Source organism: Microtus oregoni, unplaced genomic scaffold (genome assembly GCF_018167655.1).
Source record: "Microtus oregoni isolate MIOR12 unplaced genomic scaffold, Mior012 000045F_ref0000178, whole genome shotgun sequence".
Lineage (NCBI taxonomy): Eukaryota > Metazoa > Chordata > Mammalia > Rodentia > Cricetidae > Microtus > Microtus oregoni.
Genome location: NW_024543219.1, coordinates 5,066,053 through 5,076,123, shown reverse-complemented (window position 1 = coordinate 5,076,123; position 10,071 = coordinate 5,066,053). Strand labels below are relative to the sequence as shown.

General features: G+C 43.1%; 1 protein-coding gene across 1 annotated transcript; it reads right to left on the bottom strand.

Annotated features, from left to right (window-relative positions):
• Positions 1-7,097: 7,097 nt before the first annotated feature.
• Positions 7,098-9,777, bottom strand: LOC121435061 (mast cell protease 4-like). The gene is made up of 5 exons (XM_041634128.1): positions 9,702-9,777; positions 9,101-9,251; positions 8,455-8,590; positions 7,997-8,251; positions 7,098-7,615 (listed from the first exon to the last, which is right to left on the bottom strand). Exons 1-5 carry the CDS (start codon positions 9,754-9,756, stop codon positions 7,469-7,471), a joined length of 744 nt encoding a protein of 247 aa, XP_041490062.1. The 5' UTR covers positions 9,757-9,777; the 3' UTR covers positions 7,098-7,468.
• Positions 9,778-10,071: the final 294 nt, after the last annotated feature.

Here is a 10,071-nt window from a genome sequence, read left to right as displayed (position 1 = left end):
GTCTGTTGCGGGGTTGGTGAAGATCTTCTCCCAGTCAGTAGGTTGCCTTTTTGTCTTGGTGACAGTGTCCTTTGCTTTACAGAAGCTTCTCAGTTTTAGTAGGTCCCATTTATTTAATGTTGTCCTTACTGTCTGTGCTGCTGGGGTTATACCTAGGAAGCGATCTCCTGTGCCCATCTGTTGTAGGGTACTTCCCACTTTCTCTTCTATCAGGTTCAGTGTGTTCAGACTGATATTGAGGTCATTAATCCATTTGGACTTGAGTTTTGTGCATGGTGATAGATATGGGTCTATTTTCATTCCTCTGCAGGTTGACATCCAGTTGTGCCTGCACAATTTGTTAAAGATGCTTTCTTTCTTCCAATGTATACTTTTAGCTCCTTTATCGAAAATGAGGTGTTCATAGGTTGTGGGTTAAAATCCGGTCTTCTATACAATTCTATTGGTTGACTTCTCTGTTTTTATGCCAGTACCACACTGTTTTCGTTACTGTAGCTCTGTAATAGAGTTTGAAGTCAGGGATGGTAATGCCTCCAGAAGATCCTTTATTGTATAGGATTGTTTTGGCTATCCTGGGTGGTTTTTTTGGTTTTCCATATAAAGTTGATTATTGTCCTCTCAAGATCTGTGAAGAATTTTGATGGGACCTTGATGGGGATTGCATTGAATCTATGGATTGCTTTTGGTAGAATTGCCATTTTTACTATGGTGATCCTCCCAATCCAAGAGCATGGGAGATCCTTCCATTTTCTGGTATCCTCCTCAATTTCTTTCTTCAAAGACTTAAAGTCGTTGTCAAATAGATCTTTCACTTCCTTGGTCAGAGTTATCCCAAGATATTTTATGCTATTTGTGGCTATCGTGAAAGGTGAGGCTTCTCTGATTTCCCTCTCTGCTTCCTTATCCTTAATGTATAGGAAGGCAACTGATTTTTTGGAGTTGATGTTGTATCCTGCCACATTACTAAACGTGTTTATCAGCTGTAAGAGTTCTTTGGTAGAGTTTTTGGGGTCACTTATGTATACTATCATATCATCTGCTAATAACGAAAGCTTAACTTCTTCCTTTCCAATACGAATCCCCCTGACCCCTTCTGTTGTCTTATTGCTATTGCTAGAACTTCAAGCACTATATTGAAGAGATATGGAGAGAGTGGACATCCTTGTCGTGTTCCTGATTTTAGTGGGATGGCTTTGAGTTTTTCTCCTTTTAAATTAATGTTAGCTGTAGGCTTGCTGTAAATAGCTTTTATTATATTTAGGTATGACCTTTGTATCCCTAATCTCTCCAAGACCTTTATCATAAAGGGGTGTTGAATTTTGTCGAATGCTTTTTCAGCATCTAATGAAATGATCATATGGTTTTTTTCTTTTAGTTTATTTATATGGATTACATTGATAGATTTGCGTATGTTGAACCAGCCCTGCATCTCTGGGATGAAGCCTACTTGATCATAATGGATAATTTTTCGGATGTGTTCTTGGATTCGGTTTGCCAGTATTTTATTGAGAATTTTTGTGTCGATGTTCATGAGTGAAATAGGCCTGTAGTTCTCTTTCTTGGTTGGGTCTTTGTGTGGTTTTGGTATCAGGGTAACTGTAGCTTCATAAAAGGAATTTGGCAGGGACTCTTCTGTTTCTATATTGTGAAATACATTTAGGAGTATAGGTATTAGCTCTTCTTGGAAGTTCTGGTAGAATTCTGCATTGAAACCATCTGGTCCTGGGCTTTTTTTCGAAGGGAGATTTTTGATAACAGTTTCTAATTCTTCGTGACTAACAGGTCTATTTAGATCGTTCACCTGATCTTGGTTTAGCTTTGGTATATGGTACTTATTTAAAAAAATGTCCATTTCTTTTGCATCATCCAGTTTTGTGGCATACAGGCTTTTGTAGTAAGATCTAATGATTCCCTGAATTTCCTCTGTGTCTGTGGTTATGTCTCCCTTTTCATTTCTGATCTTATTTATTTGCGTGTTCTCTCTCTGTCGTTTAATTAGTTTGGATAGGGGTTTGTCGATCTTGTTGATTTTCTCCAAGAACCAACTTTTTGTTTCATTGATTCTTTGGACTGTTTTCTCTATTTTGTTGATTTCTGCCCAGAGCTCCCTATCCAGCGCCCAAACAGGCTAAACTGGGTGATCCGGCGGCCCCGCAGAAGGGAGGAGGAGTGCAGGAGTTCCCTGGACGCAAGCTGGGATATGCCAGGAAGAGAGAGGTCGCAGTAGAGGAGGAGCAGCCCCAGCAGAGGGTACCAGCTCTAGCAGTCTAACCGGGCGGTCAAGGTGGTCGGGGAATGCCCCCGCTCCATTTCCTGTGTCCTGCCGTGGCCAAGAACATTCTCGCCACTCAGGGTGGACTTCAGGGACAGGACCAGGCTCCCCGTTCGCCCGTGGACCTCGCCAATAAAAGATCTACCACTCTGCAGGCCAGGCCCCCAAAAACCTACTTGATTTAGTTGTAGTGTGGCGATCTGCTCTCAGTGTGGGCTTCACTGTTTCATGCTTGGACTATCCCACATCCGCCGCGTTTGCGTGCCGGTGTCCGCTGCGTGTCTGCGTGCCGGTGCCCGCCGCGTCTCTTCTTTGATTTTTTTAAAGATCCTTCCAGGTTGTTTAATTCACAATTCTTCTTTTTCCATACAGTTAAAGTTTATAGTAAGTCTGGTACTTTAAAATCTATACTGATACTGATCAGTGGTGCTGGAAAGCTAGAAGCAGGAACCTACATGTGTGGACTGGCAGGCAGCGAGGAAGGCAGAGGTGCTGAGTTCCTGGTTGTGGTTGGTAGTGGTTGCATTTTCTCATGGTCCAGCAATCAAGGGTCAAGCCCATCATATTTAGTACCATTTGGGGACATAATAGACCTCTTATGAGATCTCAATTTCAGACTCCACAGCACCCCTCAGCTAAAACACCATTTCCATTGACTAAGGTCAATGAGGGCTTTGGCTTCTAAGAGGATGGCAGGGCACTTAGAAGTTGATCTAATACAGGTATTCTACTTGTGAAAGGCTAGAAGTCACTATGCCATCTTTGAGGAAGATGAAAGTTGAATTCAGATGGCTCAGAAGTAGGTCTAGAGCCAGCTCCACACTTAAGTTCTTGAGGACCTCTTCCCAGCAGCTAGTTCTCCTGTTACATAGCCCCTATAAAGGATTTGTATGCCCCTGTTGAGACTGCTGCATCAATAGACACTTTCCAGGGACTTCTGGGGTCAACCTCTCCTCTAGATGCAGGTGTAATACTGGGGAGATAGTAATGTTGGGTCAGGCATTGGGGACACAAGCTATCAACAGCCATCTCTGTGCTAGACATGAAAATTTGCTATGATGTGTGGCAGAGATTCAGTGGCTAAGTGGTGTAGGAGGTCTTTCTCTTTATGTGTTGCTTTCATTGGTTAATAAATAAAGAAACTGCCTTGGCCTAGTTGATAGGGCAGAACTTAGGTAGGTGGAGAAGACAGAACTGAATGCTGGGAGGGAGAGAGGCAGAGTAAGAGGGAGCTGCCATGGAGCCACCAGGGACAGACATGCCAAATCTTTCCTGGTAAGCCACAGCCATGTGGCAATATACAGATTAATAGAATTGGGTTAAATCAAGATGTGAGAGTTATCCAATAAGAGGCTAGAGATAATGGGCTAAGCAGTGATCTAATTAATACAATTTCTGTGTGGTTTTTCAGTGCAAAGCTAGCTGGACAGCCAGGAAGAACAAGCAGGCTCTCTCCCATACAACAATTGGCATTCCAACGTAGTCAATGAACTCCTTGAAAAACCTGAGAAGGCTTAAAAAGAAATTCTGGATAATACATACATATATATGCATATATATACATATGTATATGTATATATATATATATATATATATAGAGAGAGAGAGAGAGAGAGAGAGAGAGAAAGAGAGAGAGAGAGAGGGAGAGGGAGGGAAGTAGTTTAACACAGCTTTTTGTTGTTTGCTGGTAGTGTGCCGCAACTCCTTTAAGAGAGATTTTCCTGACTCAGCAGCCACAGCATAAAAAATGTGGCAGTTTTAAAATGCTGGCTTTCTGGGCTATGCTGCTAATACAACCTCTGTCTCTTGAAGGGGACAGAGCATTTGAATGGAGTTTGTGATTAAAGTGCTGCTGCTTACTTGATGGAAACATGGATTTGCTGTGTGCCCGGAAGTGGGGCAATGAGTGTGGCTCAGAGGCACAAGTGGATCTGCCATGCTGAACTGTGCAGAGCTCAGGCAGGAACTACTGTATTTATCATTATAATAGCACAGCTTAAGTTTTATACTGGGCAGGCAAACAGGAAGTACCATATTACCCCTACTAATGACACAACTTAACTTTTTAAGAAGCGCTTAGCATTTTAAGAAGTGCTCCTGGACAATAAAGAATTACAGGTTCATAATAGAACATATTCAGACATAAAAGACCTCTAAATCGGTCACAGTGTTGGATAAACATACGTAGGCTTGGAAGAGAGAAGAAAAAAAGTATAGAGAGTCATAAAATAAAGTTAATGCTTTTTATAAAAAAAGTAAAATCTTTAAAGCGATAGAAGACAGATAGCCATAGATTTAAAGGAGTAAAGAAAAATAAGCCACATAAAAATGGAAAATTCAGTTCCGGGATAGGCACCAAAGCTACAGAGAAACCCTGTCTCGAAAAACCAAAAAAAAAAAAATGGAAAATTCGCAGAGTCTGTTCATGGACCAAGGTCTCCTGAAAGGTTGCCATAAACACCCTCAAAAAATTTCTTTGCCCAACTGCTTACTGAAATGAACCTAGCACATAGAATACACCATGAAAGACCTGATTAACAGTGCTCCCAAACATCAGGAAGCAGTATGGACAAATCTATGCCCATATTCCCAAATATTGTTTATAATTGTTTGTTTACATTTAAAGGGGGATATACTACAGAGATGAATAATTTGCTTTAGTATAGATCTTGGTTTATTGATACAATTTTAAGGTCAATCTTGTTGTATGTATATTTCTGCTCTTGATCAATGTATTATGATTGTATAGTTTATTTAGGAAATGTAATGTATAATTAAGAAATATAGGATAATATATATTCTTCTTTAATAGTCAAGCTTGTAGTCATGTTAGTTAGAGTTTCTAGATATATAGAGATATATTTCAGTTAGATAGGTATTCTTCAGATCTTTCAGAGACCTTCAGAATATGACATTTAAAATGTTTTAAGAACTTAGAACTTTTCATGACAGTGAAACACATCTTCTCCTGGCGGCACAAAGCTACTTCAAAAGGATGATGGGCAGAAGGAACTCCTACACCAGGTATCCACACTATGGTCCTGACATATTTGTTTATATTCTCACTCCTCCCACTCTTCAACTGGACTTTGGGAGCTCAGTCCAGTGCTCCCCTGCAGGTGTCTGCTCCTGTCTCCATTAGTTGCTTAATGAAGGTTCTATGGTGACATTTAAGGTAGTCATCAATCTGACTGCTGAGCAAGGCCAGCTCCGGTACCCTCCCCAGTATTGTATATGGTCTTCGCTGGGTCATCTTTGTGGAATCCTGGGAATTTCTCTAGTGCCATGTTTCTTGATAGCCCCACAATGGATCTCTCAATCAACATATCCATTTTCATTCTCTGTCTCTCTCCTTCCCACATCTCAACTATCCCATTCCCTCAAGTTCTCCTCCCCCTTCCCCTTTTTACCCCCTCTTCCCCTGGGATCTCCCTTCTCCCTCACTCCCATGCTCCCAATTTTGTCAGGAGATGTTGTCTCTTTACCCCTTACCAGGGTTATCTGTATATATTTCTATTAGGGTTCACCTTGTTACTTAGCTTCTCTAGGGGCATGAACTATAGGCTTATTATCCTTTGCTTTACTTATGAGTGAGTACATACTATGTTCTTATTTCTGGGTCGGGGTTACCTCACTCAGGATGTTTTTTCTCATTCCATCCATTTACATGCAAATTTCAACATGTCATTGTTTTTCACTACTAAGTAGTACTCCATTGTCTAAATGTACACTATTTTCTTTATCCATTCTTCCCTTAAGGAGCATTTCTGTTGTTACTATGTTCGGGCTACTACAAATAATGCTGTTATGAGCATATGTTATGAGCATAGCTGAACAGATGTCCTTGTAGTATCATGGAGCATCCTTTGAGAATATGACCAAGAGTGGTATTGCTGGGTCCTGAGGTAGGTTGATTCCCATTTTTCTGAGAACCCACCATACTGATTTCCAGAGTGAATGTACAAATTTACTTTCCCAAGGGGCAAGCCCATCATATTCGTACAACTGGGGAATAACAGACCTCATGTGAGATCTCAGTTTCAGACTCCACAGCACCCCAATTAATGAACTGTTACCCTTAGCTAAAGACAATGGGGGCTTTACATCTAAGACGAGGGCAGGCAACTTCGAAGTTGACATAACACAGACATTCTGCTTCTGAAAGGCAAGAAGTCACTATGCCCTCTTTGAGGAAGATGACAGTTGTATTTTGATGCCTTAGAAACTGGTCTAGAGCCACATCCACACTTCAGTTCTTGAAGACTTCTTTTCACTGATGGCTAGTTCTTCCTCACCATAGGCTCCAGAAAGGTTTGATACTCCCCTGTTGTGACTGCTGAAGGCACACACACCTTCCAGGTACTTCTGAGGTCAGCCTTTCCTCTAGCTACAGGTGCAATACTGGGAGGATGGTGATGGTGGGTCAGGTGTTGGGGGACACAAGCTCTCAACAGCCATCTCTGAGCTAGACATGGCAATTTGTTATGATGTGTGGAAGAAATTTCGTGGCTAAGGCATTGTGATTTGTGGAAAGAAGAGATGAGGACAAGGAGAGAGAATAGGAAAAGGAAGGACAGTGAAAGAAACAGCAGAACAGTGCAAATTGTGCTGGATGTGAAATCTCACAGTACACACGTGTATATGTGAGGGATTATCCAGTAATCCACAGTGGCACACCCTGTGCCAGGAAACCACTGGTCAAGTTTACAAACATGGCCAGAGAATATCACCTGACAACTCTAAACTCAGCTTAGAGAAGTTCTACCTGTGTGTGAGGGACTGAGTTAGTTTATGCACAGGGTGGAGTCTCAGAGCTAATGGAGATATCATCTTTATTGAGCTGCATTACAGAGAACAGTTAATCACCAGAACCTTGAGTATCCTTAAGGTCCTCTCAGAGACATGCTATGACAGGGTGGGGACAGTCTGGAGATACATTGGAGGCATGCTGGAACAGGCTGGAGACAGGTTGGGATGGGCTGGGGCAGTTGGGGTACAAGTTGGGACAGTCTGGGGACAGGATGGAACAAGCTGAGGACAGGCTGGTGTCAGGATCATACAGGGTGGACACAGGCTGCTGTTAGGCTGGAACAGGCTGAGTTAGACTAAGGGCAAGTCTGGAGACAGGTTTTTCTTTCATTCAGGAGGTAACAGAAAAGCTCTGACTTGAAGAATCTGACTCAGGCTGACAGCTTTTCAGCTATGTTCCCTTATGACTGCATTAACCCAGGACACATATCCAGAGGTTCTGGTGAAGACTGCAGGGGGTTTTGCATCATTACGTCCATATGATACAATACCATGGGCCACCCCAGCACAGACTAGAGGTCCCCCGGAGTCTCCCTATAGGTTGCAAAAAAAGCAGAGAATGAGAACAGATCACTTTCCCCAACTACAGACCCCTCACCATAGCTAAACCCAGAGTGAAGTAAGGAGTTCTGGCTCCCTGTGAGCAATGAGTTAGGGCTTGAAATTTTTCTACTGTCTTGACACATTGTTTAGGTTGTATCCCCCTCACTCCCTTCTATTGCATTCTAGAACCCTGGGGGAAAATTACAGGAAGGGCTTGGATGGGGTATGAGAACTAGAGGGAAAACTGCATTTCCCAGAAGACTAGCAGCCAAAGAACACAGGTATAGGTCAAGGCAGTGGAGAGATGATTGACCCACTCCCTTCTCTAACATTGTCTCCTGATGTGGGGAGAGAAAATATGTTGGTACTCACCTTAAACACTGATTGTATGTTTCCTGGACGGCCCACACAGACCTGGACATCGTCTCTGTAATTCGAGTAGTGGTTACAAGCCTCTTTTTCCATGATTCTTAGTGTCACCTCCCTCAGTTTGGCTGACAATGGGTCATTCACTCCAGTTTTGCCCCATCCAGCTGCCAGGCACATATGTCCAGGTTTAATAGAGTCGCGTGGACTAGGCAGGAGAATTTTAGCCACGGCAGGAGTGATCTTAGCTTTTCTTTGAAGCTGTGAGGAGGAAGGAGAGAAGACATGGTAACCCAGAGAAGGATGATGTCTTTGGCATGGGTTCTTTCCCATTGTGGTGGTAAAGACAAGGAATTCGGGGTAGGTTCTGAGGAAATGGGTTGAACAAGAGAAAATTCAAAGGCATGAGCCAAAAAAAAAGAGTTAAAGAAGGAGATTTAAAAGGGCAGGAAAAATAATGGCACCTTCAGCAACATGATGTCATGCAGGTGGGGGTAGACGTTGTAATGTGGGTGAATGATTTGTTTTTCGACTTTTATCTTCTGCTGTGTGGGTTCTGTCTTGCTCACATCATGAGCCCCAAGAGTGACAATAATTTCTCTGTTGAAAGAGAAAAAGAGGCAGTAAAAATGCTGATATCAAAAGAAGAACTCATTTCAAGCAGAGGGACACCAGGTCTTCTCTGCCCCACAGAAGAAAGACCCCAATTGTAGTTGAGATGAAGTTTCAGGACCACAGACTTCCCAGAAGCTATGAGCTCAGGAAAACACAGTGCTGAGAACTGGCTCTGCCTTCTCATATTTGGACTGAACCCATGGCTTTGAATGAGGTAGACAGGCACTCAATGAAGTTCCACACCAGCCATATCTAAGTGCTCCTGTGACAAAAGGAAAGTAGCCCTTTGTCCTCCCAGAGCTCTGCTTAAAGCTCTGTCCTTTGAAAATGGAGATAACAAAGAAAATTGTGCAATGAATGGCTTTGCATTCCCTTTGTCTTCACATTATAAGTAAGAGTCCATCTGGAGGTGAGCAGGGATAGGACCTTTCCTCAGGCCCCTGCCCCTCTGTGACTCTGGTTCATGCATTTCTTCATACAAAGAGAATCACCTACCTGCCTTTACAGTGCGCAGCCGTCATCACAAATTCTTCACTTATGAGAAACCCTCCACAGTTGCTAGTGGTAACTCTGTCAATGATGATCTCCAGATGGGCCAGGTAAGGGCGGGAGTGTGGTCTTGACTCCACACCACCAACAATCTCCTCTGAAACAAAGAACGCAGTGTCGCTGGTCACATATTTGCAGGACACCCCAAAGCAGTGGCAGCAGATGAAATGGGGCTAAAGCTGAGTGACTTCTCCCCATCCCACCCCACCTCTCATGGGGTCAGGACCCTCCAAGCATCCTCTGATCTTTCCTCCCTGTGGTTCTTTTCTCTCCAGACCTCCCTATCCACCATCATCCTACATTTCAGAACACAGTGGTCAATCATGTTTCTGATGCCAGTTCATTTAGATAGTTCTTCACCTACATCCTTTCTTCCTCAACACTGATGGAAGGACAGCGAAGAGCTGCCTATCAGAACAACATGTATTTTGATGAAACAATGTGAAAGGAAATTAATTATTCATCCCTACTTGACTGAAGAGAATTTCTGGATGACACAAGGAAGATCATGCTTATCAAAGGATATGAAGGAACAGACCAAACTCACCGGCTCCAGCTCCAGGAGGCAAGAGAAGGGCCAACAGGAAAAGTATGGCCTGCATTTTCCCACTGGTGCAGTCTATTCCCCGTTCTCTGCTGTGTGCTTACCTGGTCCCTGCTTTTATAGTTCCAAACCAGGAGAAAGGGAGGGCAGGAAACCACCAAGCTGGCCTGGTCAAGCTTTATCTTCCTAATCAGAAATTCTCATGACTCTGCTCTCTGCTGGTGTTGAATCTGTGACCAGATCCTGAGAGTCCTGGATCCCATGATGAGGTGCCTACTCCACCCTCCAAAACTTATCCTCAGAGGCAGACAGGAACACATATCCTGGGGGACTTGTTCAGGAATCAGCCAGTTTATTGTCAGCTTTGAGGTCC